The sequence below is a fragment of the Artemia franciscana genome, chromosome 17 (assembly GCF_032884065.1).
Source record: "Artemia franciscana chromosome 17, ASM3288406v1, whole genome shotgun sequence".
NCBI lineage: Eukaryota > Metazoa > Arthropoda > Branchiopoda > Anostraca > Artemiidae > Artemia > Artemia franciscana.
The window spans coordinates 29,558,671-29,578,720 of record NC_088879.1 but is presented as its reverse complement, the minus strand read 5'-3'; the positions used below and the strand labels follow the sequence as shown (position 1 = coordinate 29,578,720).

General features: G+C 36.5%; 1 protein-coding gene across 1 annotated transcript in view; it reads right to left on the bottom strand.

The window, feature by feature from the left end:
* Positions 1-531: 531 nt before the first annotated feature.
* LOC136037533 (sucrase-isomaltase, intestinal-like) overlaps positions 532-20,050 on the bottom strand; it is a 215,458-nt gene continuing 195,939 nt past the window's right edge. The window contains exons 36-39 of the mRNA XM_065720255.1: positions 19,608-19,664; positions 10,938-11,062; positions 8,255-8,543; positions 532-673 (exon numbers count right to left, since the gene is read on the bottom strand). Of these exons, the coding sequence (XP_065576327.1) occupies positions 614-673; positions 8,255-8,543; positions 10,938-11,062; positions 19,608-19,664 (531 nt within the window). The 3' untranslated portion in view covers positions 532-613. The remainder of the gene's footprint in view (positions 674-8,254; positions 8,544-10,937; positions 11,063-19,607; positions 19,665-20,050) is intronic.

Here is a 20,050-nt window from a genome sequence, read left to right as displayed (position 1 = left end):
TTTGCCCACCAGGAAGCTTGTTCATGCTATACTGCTCTCGGCTGCTGCAGTTCATTGCTGACAGTTTTAGCAAAAGTCAAGCAACAGCACTTGTATTTGTGATTGTTTAATGTGTATTTTATTGCTTATGGTGCATTGCGGAATGTTTTTAGATTCACCAGTTAGCGTGTTTGTTGTTGCTTTCCTTCCCTACCGCTTGAAGAGCACTTACTTTAATAGCACCCCCTCTTGCCCTGCAATAAAATTAGTGTAGCCACGCCCCTGTCTCTCACCAGAAGTTGTAAGCACAAAAATGGCCATGATGTGTCCTCTTCGAATAGAATCTTACATCAGTTTCGATTTGTACGATAGAGGGCAAAAAGTTGGCTTTCGACTTGCTCTTTAAAGCATACTTCCCATTACCAGATTTTCAGCAGGAAATTAGAATTACTTGATTCTATAATGTACCATAAGATATCCCTGATTTTGTTTTTCCGAGGGTTGGGGTAAAGTATCTTGCTTATCACTTTCCCAAATTGTCGAAGTTACAGGTTATTCTCTTTTTTTAATTTTTTTTTGCTGAATAATGAATATATTTGAAAAACAAACAAAAACTAAGTAATCATAGGATATTTTACATCCATGAGACAGTAAACGGTTGGTTTGCAGGAACTCCAGCATTGAACGTCACCTCCTGAAAGAAAAATGTTGACAAGTAGTACATTTAGCAAAAAGTAAACTAATTTACATTTTAAAAATTACAAACTTACGATTAGATATATCTATATATATATATATATATATATATATATATATATATATATATATATATATATATATATATATATATATATATATATATATATATATATATATATATGTATATATATATATATGTATATATATATATATAAATAAGTTGTCTGTCTGTGGATCTGTGGATCAGGTGACGTCATGTTTCTGTGTCGGCTGACGTCATGAAATTAGTTGTCGTCATTTTTGTTATGACGATGCTTAGTATATTGTAAAACACATTAATTTGGTTAATAATATAACATTTAAAACACCAAAATGAACATGCTGGAGTAGTCACTCGGTGAGAGAGGGTGTCAGAACGGAGAATGAAGGTCCCAGGTTCAAATCCTGGTTAGGCTAAAAAAGGTAAAAAACTAAAAACAAAAAAAAAACTGTAAAAACTAAAAAAAGGCAAAAACTACAAAAAAAACTAAAAACTAATAAAAAAAAAAATAAAAATGCTAAAAAACTAAAAAAACTAAAAAAAACTAAAAAAAGGTAAAAAACTAAAAAAACTAAAAACTAAAAAAAAACTAAAAAAAAGGAAAAAACTGAAAAATAGAAGAGAAAAAGAAAACTAATAAAATTAAGAATAAAAATAAAAAAAAATAAAAAAGATAAAAACTAAAAAAAAAGTAAAAAGAAAAAAGAAAAAAAACTAAAAAAGCTAAAAAAAAGGTAAAAACCAATAAAAAACTAAAAAGAAAAAAAGGAAAAAAACTAAAAAAAATTTCATCTAAAAAACTAAAAAAAACTAAAAAAGGTAAGAACTAAAAAAGAAAAAAATAAATGACGACACTCAAAGAGAAAGCGACCGGGACAAAAGGAATGTTCGATTAGCAATCAACAAAGCACCGGGACACAGGGAGTATAAATGACGACCAGGACATAAGTAAAAAAAAAAACTAAAAAAAACTAAAAAGAAGGTAAAAACTACAAAAAAACTAAAAAGAAAAAAAAACTAAAAACTAATAAAAAAATCTAAAAATCTAAATAAACTAAAAAAAAAAATAAAAAAGGAAAAAAATAAAGGAGAAAAACAAAACTAAAAAACGAATGTATATACAGACCGGGACACCGGGATACAAATGACGACCGGGACACAGGGAATATAAATGACCATACATAAGCCATAATGACCAGGACATAAGTAAAAAATATAAATGACGACCGGGACACAGGGACACAACTACAACGGGGACGCCGGGGGGCACAGGGGGATATAAATGACGACCGGGACACCGGGACAGGGAATGGTCGATTAGCAATCACCATCAACAAAGCTCAAGGGCAATCATTAGAATCATGAGGTATAGATCTGAATACGGATTGTTTTCCCATGGACCATTATATGTTGCATGTTCAAGAGTCGGTAAACCTGACAATCTATTTATATGCACAGACAATGGGACAGCAAAGAATGTTGTATATTCGCAAGTTTTACGTAGTTAAAAACATATATATAATATATCTATCTATATTCACAGGTGGGACATAGGGACACAACTACAATGGCGCGTAACTAATATGGTGCGTAACGACTTACGCGCGCGGGGGGGCTTGGGGGGGACGCGAAGCGCCCAACCACTAGGTGTTGGGGTGGCGCAAAGCGCCACCCCAACAGCTTTATATATGTAAATATATATATAGTACCAGCCTGTTTGTTCTTAGCAATTTCCAAAGCTTCTGTGATTTTTTGCTTTAAGAAGTGTAAGAAGTGTGGAACAATGCCAATGAGGTCGGCCTGGTCTAACTGAATGGACTGAAAAGGTTTTTCTAAAATATGTTGGCCGGTGAAGTATAATTATCTTCATCCTTAAGCTTTGGCTTTTTAAAGCAGGCATCAATGGAATTTAATGGAGTCACTGCAACTGCAGGGAATCTCATATACACCTATGGATCTGAAATAATCTTATTCTTATCTTTGTTCAAGAAGAAGGAGATAGTCATTACAAAAGGAAAAAACACATTAAAGGCGAGCTTAGCGAGTTTATAGCTTAAAATGTCATCAACTCCCTTTTAATATAAGGTAATGAAAAAAGGGTTTATTTTCTTTACTTTTAGGGGCGGTGCTATTGGTTTTGTTTTTATTATTATTCTGGAAATATCCTTATTATCAGTCTCCTTATTAATCAGTCTCCAGCTCAAAACCAGTGGAATACATTACAAACCATCTATCAACCAACAGATTGACTACGGACTTCTGGACTATAGGTGGTTATAAGAGTCATATCTCAGATATGTATAAATATGAGTTGGCTTTCTGTATACACTAAAGTCAAACTTAGTATTCTGTTTGGCGATGAGAACATATAAGAAGGGGTAATTATAGTTAGTTTCAAGTTCAATGGTGAACTCTGTATTTGGATCCTTCTGTTTAAAAATATCGAGAAAGAATCTTATTTTGTCTTCTGTCCCATTCTATATTATTAAACAATCATCTACATATCTCATGTAGAGTTGGATACCCTTGACGTCCTGATTGAAGATATTATTTTCAATCAAACAGTTCGTGGTAACGAACTGTAGTAAGGAGCGACCCGGCTCAAGAGTAAACGAAACTCTAAAAAACGGAATTTTGATGCTAAGAGATACATCAAAAGTATCGAATTTTCACGCTGATTCTAAATATATAAGTTTCTATTAATATAGTCTTTTTCATCAAAAGTTACGAGCCTGAAAAAATTTACCTTATTTTGGAAAGTAGAGGAAAACATCCCTTAAAAGTCATAGAATCTTAACGAAAATCACACCATCGGATTCAGCGTATTAGAGAACCGTATAGCAAAAATTTCAAGCACCTATCTAAAAAAATTGTGGAATTTCGTAATTTTTGCCAGAAGACAAATCACGGGTGCATGTTTATTTGTTCTTTTTTCTTTTTCCCAAGGGTCATCGTATCGACAAAGTGGTCCTAGAGTGTCGCAAGAGGGCTTATTCTTACGGAAATGAAAAGTTCTAGTGCCCTTTTTAAGTGATCAAAAAAACTGGAGGGCACATAGGCCCCCTCCGACGTTCATTTTTTCCAAAATTCAACGGATTAAAATTTTGAGATAGCCATTTTGTCCCACATAGTCGAAAACCATAATAACTATGTCTTTGGGAATGACTTATTCCCCCACAATCCCTGGGGGAGGGGCTGCAAGTTACAAACTTTGACCAGTGTTTACATATAGTAATTGTTATTGGGAAGTGTAAGGACGTTTTCAGGGGGTTTTTTGGTTTGGGGGGTGGGGTTGATGGGAGGGGGCTATGTGGGAGGATATTTCCTTGGAGGAATATGTCATGGGGGAAGAAAAATTCAATGAAAAGGGCGTAGGATTTTCTATCATTACTATACAAAACAATGAAAAAATAAACATGAAAACGTTTTTTCATTTGAAAGTAAGGAATAGCATTGAAATTTAAAACGGACGGAGATTATTACGCATATGAGGGGTTCTAAAAATACTTTAGCATAAAGAGCGAGGTATTTAGGAGGAGACAAATACCTCGCTCTTTATGCTAAATTATTTTTAGTAATTTCAACTATTTATTTTACGGCCTTTTTGATTCAGGGGTCATTCTTAAAGAATTGGGACAAAACTTACGATTTAGTGTAAAGAGCGAGGTATCAACGAGGGTACAAATTATAAAAGTTTGTTAGGTAAGTTAATTCTTAAGTTACGCATAATTTTTACTAATAAAAACGTTCGTTAAAAATTAAAATTTCTAGTAGCCTTTTTAAGTAGCCGAAAAATCGGTGGGTAGCTAGGCCTCCTTCCCCATCCCTTATTTCTCAAAATCGTCTGATCAAAACTAAGAGAAAGCCATTTAGCCAAAAAAATTAATATACAAATTGCGTTTCAATAATTTATGTGCGGAGAGCCAAAATCAAACATGCATTAATTCAAAAACGTTCAGAAATTAAATAAAAAACTAGTTTTTTTAACTGAAAGTAAGGAGCGACATTAAAACTTAAAACGAACAGAAATTACTCCGTATACGAAATGGGTTGTCCCCTCCGCAATCCCTCGCTCTTTACGCTAAAGTTTGACTCCATGCCACATTTCTACTTTTTAAAACAATTAAAAGCTTTAGCGTAAAGAGCGAGGGATTGCGGAGGGGACAACCCATTTCATATACGGAGTAATTTCTGTTCGTTTTAAGTTTTAATATCGCTCCTTACTTTCAGTTAAAAAAACTAGTTTTTTTTATTTAATATGCTGTAAGAACACCTCACTGAGAACTGGTGCCAAGGCTGACCATAAAAACGTTCGAATAATGATGTCTGTGGTGTCTAAGCTAGTCAGATCCTCCGACGAAGCATCATTTTCTAAATCTGATTTTAAAGCTAGTGTAAGTTGGGGCAAGGGTATGCTGGAAAACAAAGATATAAAATCAGAACTGAACATTGTGGTGTTCTCTAGAATACTGGTGCTTTTTAGCCTTTGAACTGCTTCCTTGGTATTTATTATTGTATGTTTGCTGCTGAGAATTTTGGATCTTAAAATTCTAGCCAATTACCTTTCCAGCTTTTGTGTAGCTGAACCTACTGTTTAAACAATAGGTCTAAGGGGTACTTCAGGCTTGTGAATTTTGGGTGTACCAAAAAATTTGTGAATAACTGGTCTGACAGGAAGGAGTTCCCGATAAATTTGATCATTCATCCTATTTGTAAGACTGAGATTATCAAAAGCTTTTTTTAAATTGTCATAATTAACCTTTACAGCACTGATATCAACTTTTTAATATACTTTGTTTATCTTTCAGGAGGTTTGATTATTTTCTGAAATACTCAGTCTCATCGAGGGTCGATATAGTGTCACCTTTATCAGCTTTGGTAATTATGATGTCAGTATCTGAAAAATACCAGTAGAAGAAATAATCTCCAATATAGAGTCAGCTACAACTCTAAACGAGGAAACAATCAACGTTGATCCACAAAATATCTGAAGCTTGGTTTCTAATGCCCTCAGAGAAGGTTTGTCCAAAAAGAAACATATCAATGACAATCTAACCAAAGATGAAATGAAGGTCCTCACAGATTTCAAGAATGAGACTGATTATATCATCAAATCATTAAATATCCTGAAGGACAAAAAAGCATATGAAAAGTTGATATCAATGCTGTAAAAGCCGCCTATGACAATATCAAAAAAGCTTTAGATAATCTTAGTCTTACAAATAGGATTAATGATCAACCTTATCAGAAACTCCTTACTGTCAGACCAATTAGTACTATGTTTTATGTTGTAACCAAAATTCACAAACCAGATATACACTTCAGACCTATTGTTTGAACATTAGGTTAAGCTACACAAAAGTTAGAAAGATATTTAGCTGTTATTTTAGGATCCATAACTTTCTACGGCTCGCTATTAGTGTTTTTCCTTGATTTTGGTCTTACTTCATTTATTAATTTTGTTTTCTGGCAATAAATTTCAATAACGACCTGATAATAACTGACACAGGTCCCGTCAAAACTTATTATTTAAACAAAATCAAGACCTGACATCCCTAGCTTGGGCAAGCTTGTTAACGTCTACCATTATTATGCATAAGAGTCAGGTTGGTCTCAGAGAATATATTGGGAGGACGTCGTAAGAAGAGGTTTAAGGGAAATGGAAAATTCCTTGGAGTGTGTAAAGAGGGAGGTTTTGAATACAATGGGATGGAGGAGGAGAGTGTACTGCTTTGTTGATCTTAGGTAGCTCAGTGCTACGATGAGCTGTTAGTAGTTAGTACCATTAGAATAAAAAAACAAAATATAAACGGAGTACAACCGAAAAAAATATACATAGGGAATCTAGCAAACCTAGGTAAGTCAACGAAGCACTAGTTGTTATGGTCGCATTTACAAGGGTAATATAAATGTCCAAGCATCTCTCTAATTAAACAAGACAATTTCTTATTTGCAAGTAACTTAGGACCTGCACCCCAGGTCTTTTTAGAAACCAGATTGATTCCATGGTGCACAGGAATTTTGCATCATTGCTTTCTGAGTCAGTTGACTACAAAATATTACAGAACACATTTGCAATCATTGTGGGACGATAAAACTTCATAAATTCGCAGGTTTACTCCGTTTTAAAGCATGGGACTGCTGAAATCTAAGAGGACTGCACATATCCCATCCGTATCCTTTGAGCTTTTTTTCTCAAGTTTTTCCATTACGTGAACCGGCCAACGGGAACCTTCACTACTAAGTCAATTCAGAAGAAGGTTCCAGGCTTTGCCTTTGCGTTTCTTAAATACCATTTTTGAGATCTTGTGATGTAGCAGCATGCCACATAGATAACGATTTTTTCATAGCTCTTCATTAATATCATTGACACTCTTGCTACCTTTTGCATGAACAACATTTTCCTACAGGTATTTGGATTATCTTGGACGTTTACAGAGAAAAAAAGCTTCGTTGTTCACTACGATGCTCGGCTAGGACTTAGCAAACTTCGAATTAGCAAATTCCACATTTTATCATATTGCAAATTACAGTACAGAAGTAATTGAGTTGCAAACATGCTTTGTATTGTGGGACACCAGAAGACTTGTTAAGAAGGTAAAATGGAATTTGTATTTTGAAGAATCACATTACTAGTATTTTTGGACACGGCTCTATCAGCCTTGTTCCATTCTTGTTTGTTGTCTATTTATCTAGCTTATGTTTTGTTGGAACATGATTAAGAATAACACTTCCCGAAACCGGGATGTGGTCGCAAGTGAAACTGGGCACAGTCGTACTTTCTGACGCTAGCATATGAACTACATTAGAGGTCCAACGACTGTTATGAATGTATGTCATATCGCACTGATGACAACAATTATTTCAGACACTGACAGAGCCAGGTTCACAGAGAGCATATATTGGTCGTCCAGAATGGAGTTCGCCACGAATGATTAATTGTTGCCTCGTTGGTTTACTGTTTATGCATTTAGAGAGTTTGCAACATGCAAAATTGAGTTTCATTTATTCTCTGGCATTTTTTTCTGGTTGTTAAAATTTCACTTAATTTAGAACTTAATTGCTGTTCATGTTTTTTGAAAACCTCGTTATCTCACTCCTTTTCTTTGAGAAACATATTTTAGGAATGTTTCTCCTTATGACTCTTCAGAAAGCTCTCCATATGATTAAGTCAAGGAGCTGAAAAACAGACCATTAAGCTCTCCAAACGAACCAGGTCTACCAATTAAGCATTAAAATTCAAAAAACTACATATTTTCCTTAAATGAGTATTTTGTGACAGCCAGGTTAATACAATGGTCTATGGAATCAAAAAAAAAAAAAAGAGAGAGAAAACTTGGAGACTGTATAACCCCAGTAAACAATCACATTTAGCCTAATAAAATACCCTTATTGCCAGTTTTTCGGCAAAAAGAAAATCTTTTTCTCAGCGTAGTCTCTCTCTCTCTCAAGAAAATAAATGAATTTGATTTTAATGACAGAGCATGTAAGTTTTACTGGCCCAACCAGTCTACGGTAAAATACACAAAAACTTACTCCAGATTCAAGTACAGTAAAGTCAATACTTGCTCCATTGACTTGTACAGACGACGGAGTTGCCTTTATACCAATTATCCTTATTTGTCCCATAGTAAGAGCAGCCATTTCTTCATATGCGTTATTCTCTACAACGAACTCTAATTGACTAGATGACACTTGAATAGAGGCCAAGAAATAATTTCCATTATTTACTGGACCAATAGAGTCGCCATCGTCATAAAATAATAGCCCAGTCGCTGCTTCATTGTCATCCAAAGCTACAATCATACCCATCGGGTTTTGACGACTAGAAAAAAGAATTGGGACAGATAAATTATATTAACGTAGTAGTAATAGAACTTTTAACAAAACGGTAGATAATTACAATTTAACGTGCCTATTGCAATTTTAACAGAAAAAGTTGACTCTTCAACTGTTTTTGCTACTTTTATTTGGCTTTACGACTTAAGGGTATTAAGAATATTAAGACTTTGAAGGTTATTAAGGGTATGTCGTCTGCAAGTAAGCATTTAATAAAATACTTGTGTGATATATTTATATAAAAGAAAAAAACTGAAAAATACACCTGCTTGTCCTTCCCAATTAAAAGAAAACTTTCTTTAATTTCTATAATTTTACTGACCTGTAAAATAAGGTTTTTAGTTTTTAGCGGACACTTTACTATTCATTGAAGCAGTTTCTAGTCTATGAATAGCTTACTATTTGAGGTTTAACCTAATCATTTAAGTTCTGATGATTATAGAATATCAGTTCTGTAATTATAAATCCTATAAACATTAACCCATAGAATCCATAAGTATAAAATCCTATTATTTTAGGAAAGGTAGAGAATGTGTCGACCACATTTTCACTCTTAGGTTAAAAATTGAGAGGTGCCTTAGTTGTCAAACACCTTCGGTCTTCAGTTTTATAAATTGTGAGCAAGCGTTCGATTCTGTTGTTAGAAGAGCTTTAGCAAAGGTTTTCTCCCTATATTGTATACCAGACAAATGCATTAAAGTGATTCGTGCAATGTACGAGAATAATACTACAACGTTAAGGTAGTAAATGAGGTTAGCAGCTGGTTTTGTATTAAATCAGGAGTTAAGAAGGGTTTTGTTCTATTTCCCTTTATAAGGATCATTCTGATGGACTTCGTCTTCAAGAGCACAGGAAAGACAATGAGAAACCACGGAATCAAATGGGAAGGGAAAAACCTCATGGACTTACATTATGCTGTTGATGTAAGCATTCTTGATGAAAGTGTGAGCAAAATAACTGAACTTTTAGAGATTTTGCAAATTTAGATTGCTGGAATAGGTTTAAAAATTAATGTTAAGTAGACTTATTCACTCAGGTTAGGAATAAGTGAAGATGAAAAGGTGATGTGGGGTAACGAAAAGACTGATCAGGTGGGCAGCTTCACTTACTTCAGAAGTATTATTATTAAAGACGGAGGGAGTGGTGAAGATGTTAAAAGTAGAATAGCTAAGGCTCAGGGTGTTTTTTCACATTTGAAAAAAGTTTGGAAGAACAGGAAGAAAAGTCTGCAAACCAAGATTAGAATATTGGAAGGCACAGTGATAACAGTGATCAAATATGGCTCTGAAGCATGGGCGCTTCTAAAAGTGGATGAAGATTTACTAGATGTTTTCTAGAGAAATTGCCTACGGATTGCACCGGGGACCCGGCTGACTGACTCTATTTCAAACAGTAGGCTCTGAGAAAAGTGTGGTTCAATCCCGTCTTCTAGGGCTATAAGGAAAGAAAAGTTGAGGTGGCTAGGGTAAGTTCTGCAGATGAAGGATGACAAATTGCCGAAAATTTTCCTTTTCGGCCAACCGTCTAGGGCTAAACGAAAAGTAGGTCATCCTCGTCTTGGGTGGAAGGATATCATGAAGAAAGATTTAAAGGAAATGGAAACTTCCTGAAAGGGTGTGAACATGAGCCTTTGAATAGATTGGGATGGAGGAGGAGCGTGTGTAGCTGCGTTGGGCTTAGATTAGCTGATGCCAAACAGAAAATTCTATGAAGGATTTAAATTGACTCGAATTGCAACTCAACTAAATCTTTGCATTACTGAAATCTTATTGTGAATGAACCTTAGCGTAAGCTCTTAACTCATTTTAGTAAGATTATTAGGCGTAGTGTAAAAGCATAATAAGAATAACGAAGCGTTCTCATCTGATAGTTAATGCATATTTTTTTAAAATATGAATTAAATTTAAAAAATTCTCCTTTTAATCTATCATAGCTAGTTTTTTATTAATATAAAACTGTTTACCAAGTTGTTTTTCTTAACTTTATATATGTAAGAAATGGCAATACCAATCAAGAATCGAACAGATTAGTCTTACCCAATTTAACTCTGTTACCATGGGTTTTAAAATGGTGAAAACCTCCTTGCCTCTCTTTGAATACGGACTTGTGTCACTTATACCTAAAGGTATTAATTATTTCTATGATAAAGTTAAATTATATATAATGATAAAATAAAAGAAGTGCAACATGCAATAGTTAATGGAACATAAGGAGTCAAAAATACTGCAATTGCATTAATAGTGCACAATTGCAGTAAATTTCAGCATATTGGCAAAATAAAGCAAGCACACTATGCAATAGTTAATGGAACATGAGAAGTGAAAATACTGTTTAACCAATTAGATTAAAGAGGGATATACATATTGAGTTACCAACATACCTTTTTTCGGTATTTACTGCTGGTTCTTGAGTAGGAATCACGTGGCCTCCTCTGATGTGAAGGTTAATGTATGTTAAAGGAGCAGATAACGACATGGTTTGGCCTCTCGCTGCAATTTCCGTTCCCTGTTAAAAACAGTGAGATTGATTTATAAAATATAGAAATGGTTGCGAAAATAACCCAAGAATAGTATTTATAGCTGAAATAACTCAATTATCTTGCAGAACTGATCACTGGTTCTGCCTTTTCTTATTCTGCATCAATCACATCCTGAATAAGGAGTCCAGTCTATTCTGCCTGAAAATCCACCCTACTTAAAATTTCCCCGGAAAAAAAGTGCGGTGGACCAGTAGAAAACAAAACTCTAAAAAAATAAATTTTGATAACAATTTTGTTGTCAATGATTAGATTTGATAAAATCAAAAGAATTTTACTTTTATGCTGCTCCACCCTTAGCCCCTCGCTCTTTGCGCCAAGTTTTGACGGTTTTGCCCCAATTCCCAAGGAACAGCTACTGAAATACAAGGGCCGACATGTCCATATAATTGGAATAAATACGGAACAGTTTCTTTTCCTTCCAAATTTTAATTCTGCTCCTTGCTTTCGGTTGAAAAAACTTTGTTTATTTTTTTGATTTCGTCCTATAGGATATGCTGTAATATTTTATTTCTTTTAACTCTTCTTTTCATCTTTGGGCTGGAGGTTGAGTTATCATAGCAAAATAAGATGAAGTTGAAAGAAATTAATTTGCTTGATTGTTTGAAATAAGATGTTCTGTTTATCTTAAATTTTTTTGGTTCTGACTTGAAGCTTGATTCCATTCTATTGAAATCAAACTGGAAAAAACAAACGCCCCTTGAAGGCACTTCAGGCGGGATGATCTTGTGATGTTTGCGTAGTGGAGGCTTTCTGAATCTAAAGGGGTGAACTGGTATCATGTACTAGAGTTGTCGACAGGGGCTTCAAGTATGGTGGTATGGGGGACCCCCCTTTAATAAAATAAATGATAAATAATAAAAATAAAATAATAAAAATAAATAAAATAAAAATAAATGACACAAAATCAATGAAGGAAGATAAGTCCCAATCGGTAAAAGCAAAAAACGTATTAGTTTCAGCGGCAGCATAACCCAAATCAGTCAGTAAAAATGACCAGCCAGTCAGTGAAATCCATACCCTCCCCCTAGATATTTTGAATAATGACTCCTCTGGTCAGAATCAGACCTAGCCACTGGAAGTAACTATTCATGCTTCTTACTCCCATCCTGTTGTATCTGTGCACTTCCATCAAAGGGCAACCATTCTTACGTTACCACTAATTTCATGTTTCTAAATTATTTTCATTAATCTTTGTATTAATCAGTTTTGATAACTCAACCCCCTAAAAAAACAAAAAAAATCATCAAATTGAATAAAAATGTAAAAATAAACACAGCAGGATATTCTAAGCCTTACAATCCGTGGCTATAGGGGGGTGTGGTTGGTTCCGGTAGGAATTTGTTGTGAGAGGAGATTTTCGAAGATAATTCCTGGGGGGTGTTTTTTCCTTTGGTGGTTAATAAGAATAGCACCTTGAGTTAGGAGTTTTACTCCTTTTTGTTAAATAAAAATGAAATTGTCATTGAAGGTACTCCTGATGAGAAAACACTCAGATGTACACCTATTGGAGCTGTTCCTGACCATGTTGAGTTTACTGGTATTCCTGAGCATGGGGAAATGGAGCAGGAGAGGACAGCTACCCCTCTACCCCCGTAGAATTTCAAATTTACACTAGATACTAATGAGAACTTTTCGTATGTTGAAATTTTTTTGTTGAATGTCACCTGGTAGAAGGTTGAAAAAGCTGGAAATAAACATAACTTTTTAGATATGGTGTCCAATACCAATATTTACGTTTCGATATTCAATATTGATTTTTGGTCCGATATATAGATAGGAGACTGACAAACGATTGGTAAATCTTGACTTTTTAAATTTTTCAGGAGTTGATTTAAACAATAAGAAGTTGCTTATTATGCTAAAGCAACAATAGCTCATTCAATACCATCATTAAAAAAGACAATTAGAAAAATTCCATCACTTCTCCACCCGGATGCCTCTCTATCCAAGTGGTCAAGACTGCACAATTTGAGCTACCTTGGTTATGGTTGAGCCGTCTCCGGCTTACATTTAGCCACTTGAAAAAACCAGGAAAAATAATAAAAACCATAGAAAAGTAACCAGGGGAACATTAAAACTTGTCTTTCGGCTATAAAATTAATAAAGAATTAAGTCCCAGCTGTAAATTGACTCATCACCACAAAAAAAGCCGATCTTGATGTTCCACCTGTCGGTATTTGAATTTTCATTTCAACTTCTGTCTTTGAGACATTATCCGTTTTGTGAGTTAGCGTAAATTCTCTTTATCCAGTCTCTTTCAATAAGTGGACCTTAAAATCGATTGTTGCTACTTTGATTAATGGTAATATAATAAAAACGCTTCTCTTTCTTACTCTTCAGCTTAACCAGAATGTAATCACCAGCCTTGACAATCTCAGTGTCAAATTGGAAGTAGCTGGAAGGGGACTCGTCTTCAACGTTCATGCTGAAGTCTGAACAGCTGTTGCATGCATACTACGTCAGAATCGTAGCCTTACAAGAATGGCCTTACTTTTACTCGAAGCTGTATCTGACAGATTAATGAAGGCCTGCTTTGGAAAAAAGCATGACAAGATGACTGTCATCGTATGCTATGCCCCGATAAACGATTTTGATGATGCGACTAAGGAAGATTTCTACTCTACTTTGTCCAGATGCCTTGCAATAATACCCCCCCCCCATGATATAACTGTTCTCCTTGGTGACTTTAATGTGACAGTGCGCGATGATATGGGTGTATGTCGTGGCACAGTGGGTCTGTATCCCCCAACCCACTTAATGGCAATGGGCTCCACTTACTTGAACTGTGCTGATCTCACGACCTTTACATTGTAAACACCTACTTCCAACGCAAAACTATTCATCAGTACACGTGGTATAGTAGCGACGTTCATACAAAGAAGATGATTGACTACGTCATTATTTCCAAACACTGGAGATCATTGGTGAAGAACTGCAGAACTGACAGATCAGCAGACCTTGGAAACGCAGACCATAGGCTTGTGTGTGCCAATCTTCGGCTTCGCTTCCATGCACAACGATCGGAAAAAAACCCGTCGCTGCAGATACTGGGGGACTAAAGGAACCAGATACTCGCCAGAAGTACAGTATCAAGATATCGAATCGCTTCGAGGCCCTTGGGTCACTTAATAGCAGCAAAGATCTTCGGAAGCATTTTAAATCACAGATCAGTGAAGCAGCACAGCTAGTGCTTGGCAAAAGGAGTTACCCAAAGAAATCGTGGCTAACTAATGAAACACTGGCAATTATAGAGGTGAGACGGAAGGCAAGACTTCTTGGGGACATGCCCACATATCGAAGGCTCAATGGAGTGCGGAACAGACTCACTCACCAGGATAAAACCCAGTTTGTTGCAAGAAAACCTGATGAAATTGAGCTAGCAGCAAAAAAGAAAGACATGGGCAGCCTATTCAAGCTTCTTCAAGATCTCACTGAAAATAAAACTCCCACCTTGGGTCCCGTCCTGTCCAGGGATGGTGTACTTCTTTCTGATGAAGGTTCTTGTCTTGAGCGGTGGATGGACCACTTCTGTTCGCTCCTCAACAACACTAGTCCGTCTGTGCCTCCTCTTGATAGTTCCAGCCAACCTTGCAGTCAAAGACCTGGAACAGATACTCCTCCAGATGAGCCTTTCAGCCCCTCAGAAATTAGACATGCAGTAAAAAAACTCAAGAATAATAAAGCTGCTGGTATCTGCGGTTTAAACTCAGAGCTGTAAAAATATGGAGGTCCTGGAATGCTCCTTTTTCTACACACCCTCTTCTCTACAATCTGGCAAACAGAGATAATTCCCGAGGATTGACAGAAGGATGTCGTCATCCCCTTATGGAAGAGAAAGGGCTCAAGAAGCGATTGCTCCAACTACTGGGGAATAACCTTACTGTCAGTCCATGGCAAACTGTTTTCAATGGTCCTGCTGGATCGATGTCGGAGCATCATTCAAAAAATTCGGTGACCGAAGCAAGCTGGTTTTATATCGGATCGTTCAACCATCAAGCAGATTTTCACGATTCAACAAATAGTAGAGAAGACCACAGAGTTCCAACAGAAAGCATTTATTGCCTTCGTTGACTTCCGTGCTGCATTTGACTTAGTCGATCGAAAAGCTCTTTGGCGGATTCTAGAGTTGAATGGCCTACCCAAGAAATATTGCAGACTTCTTAAGGCGCTGCACCATGGGACGGAGAGCTGTGTACAAATAAATGGTCGGCGCAGCCCGTTCTTTTAAATTACGACAGGGGTGCGCCAAGGATGTGCAGTGGCCCCAGAGCTCTTCAATGTCATCGTAGATTAAGTTATGACAAAAACCACTTCACGTCTCAGCTTTTGGCTCAAATTTGGAAATCATACCATCAAAGATGTTGCCGGTGACTTGGCCATTCTGGCGGACTCCATGGAGCAGCTGCTGGAAGCGCTCCAAATTCTGCGAGAAGAGGCTGACAAAGTAGGACTGCATATAAACTGGAACAAAACTAAAACTATGGCCATAGACCCGTCTTCTCCTGCTGTTAACTCTCCAGTTAGCCTGGACAGCACCACTAGCGTCGAGGTTGTTCAAGACTTCACCTACCTGGGCTCCATAATTTATTCAAATGGCTCACTTCTCCTCGAGCTGCAGGCAAGATTATATAAAGCGTCTTCTGTAATGGGCAGACTGAATCGTCACCTCTGGTGAAAACCACACATCTGTCGCACAACTAAACTGCGGATCTTCAAGACTCTAGTCGGAACTGTGATGCTTTATGGAGCTGAGACATGGCAAGCATCAGCTGCAACCCTCAAGAAAATCGACGTATTTTATGCGAAGAGCCTGAGGAGGATTGAGGGCCTACGATGGTCCGACTTCGTCAGCAATGAGAAGCTTCTGCAGCTCATAAAGCAGTCTTGGTTTTCGACTCAAGCAGCCGAGCAAACCTTACAATGGTTCGGGCATCTGCTTCGAATGCCACCACATCTACCCGCAAAGATGATCCATGACTTCTACCCTATCAAAGTTGGTTGGAAGCGACCTCGCGGACGACCAAAGAAACGTTAGTCCGACAGCCTGTCCGAGTTCTTGACGATGGCAAACATCAGACAGGGCGAAGAGCATATACTCGCCATGGACCGAAGTGGATGGAGTAGGCAGATGTCACTCTCTACGCCGAGCAGTGCCCGGCAGGAGACTTAAGTCAAGTTAGTCAAGTCTAAGGCCTTCTTGGAAGATACAGCTTTTATCCTAGAAGTAATGCGTTATTCCATAAGGGTTTCAGTGAGCATATCTGAATTTTTCGCATTTTTTTCCTGTTGATTTTGTGTGTTGAGCCTTTTGGAAAGGGGTTTGCGTGGACGATCTCTTTTAACAATTTATCTGCTGACCTATGCTTCTCATATAAGGTCGGAACCTATTCTGCGTCTGTTTCGTTTTCTGTGTTAAAGAAGGAGTCCAAATTTCACCCAGGACTTGTGCTGAGAATATAAACTTCCCTGGTAAGTGCATCACTAGATATAGTAAGCATTATGTCTGAGACATATGACGAGAGGAGCTCAAAATCCCTGAAGACATCTTTGCTGCTGGTGTCCGTTGTTACATTCTCTGGAGTGAAAGCCTTTGTATATGCTTTCCCTAAAAGCTTATCAATGTCATACACTGGTACATTTTTACTTTTACCTGTAGCTATAAATCTTGCGGCTTCCTGGCTGTTGTATGCCTGCAGGCGCTTAATGAATTTCCATTCTAGAGCATGTGGCTTGTGAATATAGTGTGCAGGAACACTTAAAAGTAAACCATTATTAGTTTTAGCTAGATAGAGGTATTCAATTGTATATCGGCGGTACTGGTCGTCTATTTTCAAAAGTATGTGTGACTGTTTAGACAGTTTGACTTGATTGATAAAAGTTGCAATCAAAGCAATGAAAAAGGGATAGTCATTTTGTCAGAAGTATTTTCTGAGTCAATCATGATAGTTCCTGGTAATGCTCCCTTGATTGAAATTTCCAGACACGGTTGTCTTGAGGATATAAGTAAAGAAAGGACTGTATTCCCAATGCATGAATATTCACACAAATCGTGGTCAACTGACCATTTTCTGCTGACTTGACCTTCCCCGCTTACTTCTGGCCTTGCTGTACAATGATCTTACCAGTTTCGTGTATGTTTTCCAACCCTATTCGTCATCACACCAAGTATCTTGTGGTCTGAACATATGTTTACCTATACCTCCCTCTAGGTTGTTAAAGAAAGCTCCTATACTTTGACGGTTGAAAGCAGTTGCCCGTCATAAGCTTGTATCTTCTGACGTTCTTAATGATATAGTTTTAAGGCAATCCATAAAACCACGGTACCAATCTTTACCTGGAATTACTCCACTGTTTCCACTACCTTTACACGTCCTGTTATCCGGTACTTTTATGCTCTTAATAGTGGAATAAGTGTATGCCAATTATCATGCTACAAGGGGAGTACAGTCGACATGCATACCAGCTATCGTTCTCAAGTAAGTTTTTATTACTTTTTCTTGTTCCTCTGTAAATATTTATTTTGTGTTGTAACAGGGTATAAACAAAACTCAGGTAAAATATCTTGTAGAACGATTATTCAGCTTCTCAACTTTTTTCAGGTGGTTTTGCAGTGTTCCTCTAGCACTTCCAGAGAATCAGACTGACTTTGCCGACTTGGACAAAAAAACTGCTGTTTACTTTTTTTCTTGATCCCAATCACCTTTCTTTCTTTTCTCTTCTGTTTTGCTTTTAAGCATTTATTCTTGAATGAATTTAAACAGGAAAAAATAGAATTTCACTTCATCTACTGGTCTGCCAGAGTTAAACAGCGCGAGAATTAATGAAGTTTCAGGTTTTGAGCTTACCTTTAACCTTAATATATGCCATTTACACAACCTTTACAAGGATAGCCTGCCGTTGTACACCCTAGTACGGTATGCCGAACATACCCTGGGTGATGTGGTCAAAGCGGGAGTTCGTCATCCCGCGGGACGAAAAAATACTAACAGCAAACCAAAGAGGATAGCACGTCGTAGAAGCTCTTAAAAGACCGGCAAATAAAAAGAGAATACAACGCAAGTTTGCAGTTTTTCTAGCATTAGTATTTAGGAGCAGGCCTTTAGGGAAAATTGAACACAATCCAGATCTAATTCCCGTAAACGTGATCCAATATGATATTTTGATAAAAATATTAATCAACGTCAGACATTTTAAAAACATACACTTTCATCTGTCAGAGCTTTTATAATCCACCAAAAGTCCCCAATGTTCAAATGTCATTATGGTGTTTATGTTTTCTGGAAATTGAAAGTAGGATAGTGGGTCTATTGCGGGAAAAAAGCACATGAAAAATGCAAAAGGCCGTGTTTTAGCCAAATACAGAATAACGAGTTTCTAAAGACCTATATTCGAAGGACCTCGGGAAGCATTTATAAGCCCCACCTCTATCACAGAACCGGCTGTCCCTGTAGACAAGATACTGCCTACGCCCATGATGGTATTATTTACTATAGTAATTGGCAGGGGTGTCACGCATAGAAGGAGGGAGGAAGCCCGTCTCAATCTTTTATGCTATTATGTCGCAATATTTTCATCTAGTCAGATAAAATTTGAGGAGGCAAATTACTGGCGCGTGACCCCAGTATTTTACTGGCTTAATTTTTTCATAATAGAAACATTTCTATTACCCTAATGGAATTCCATTTCTATGGAAATAGATGACGTAAGATCAATGAAAGAAAATAAGTATCAATCAATAATAAAAAAGACAAAATGTAGTGATTTCAGTAGCAATATCATTTAAAGCACCTGGTAAAAATGACCAACCAGTCATTATAATTCATTGCCATCCCCCGAGACCGTTTATCGTTCCCTGCTATGATAGGTCAACCCACAATAAAAAAGAATGAAGATAAAAAAAAGGTAATATTAATACTTTAGAATACTGTACACCATATACTCTGCCTATATTTTTGAATAAAGGCAGAATATTCCAAAATTTATTATTTTCTGAATTAGTTTTTATTTGTCATTTTATTCCTTGGACTGCTCAATTTTTTTTGTGGGTTATTATCTGCGGGGAAGAATATTTCATCGAGAATTCACCGCGGGGGAATGATGAAGGGACTATTTTCTAAGGGAGAAAATTTTCCGCGGGGAGGGAATTTTTTACAGGGGAATTCACCAGAAGGGATTATACGGTGGAAAAAATTTTCCAGGAGGTATTTTGTGAAAAGGAAGGTTCTTGGAGAATTTTTTTGCGGATGTGAATTTCCTGGGGGTATTTTCCAAGGAGAGATTTTTCTGGTGAAATGTGCTAAGCACCCCCGGATATTAAAGGTATTTAACTACTTAAAGTCTTTGAATGTTTGAAAACAAAGTTATGCCAGCATATGAAACAGCTAAATAACATTGTCGATGAGGCTTGTGGGATAGCTAAGAAAAGAACCGAATGTATTGTTTTACGCTGTTAATATTTTAAATAATCAAATATAAACTTAGAGAGGGTAAAAAGTAAATATAGGTACTTACATCATAGTAGTTATACCATCTTGCATCTGGGAAATAAGCATCAATAACGGTTGTATCCTAAAATAAAAAGTATATCTTTAAATTTTATGAAATACTAACAATATTAATAATTTGCAAACATTTTTTTTATGAAAATGATGGGACTGAGTAAAGTTCTAGTGAACTATTGATTCTCTTTAGTGCCTAATCCTAGGAAGCATCTTATATCTTTTCATCACAAAAGTATAAAAGAATAAGAGTTCTGCCGTAGGAAAGTGGAATTATTTACTTCTATTACATGAAAACTTGTTTCAAGCACTTTCATGCATCTAAGTTTTTCTTCATGTTACTAAATGAAATCCATAGATACATGAAAAAGAAATCAGTCAGCAGTACAAGAGATTTATGCAAGAAATCAAGCCAGCTAGGACTTCAGCCGTTGAGACAAATAATTTAATATTTTC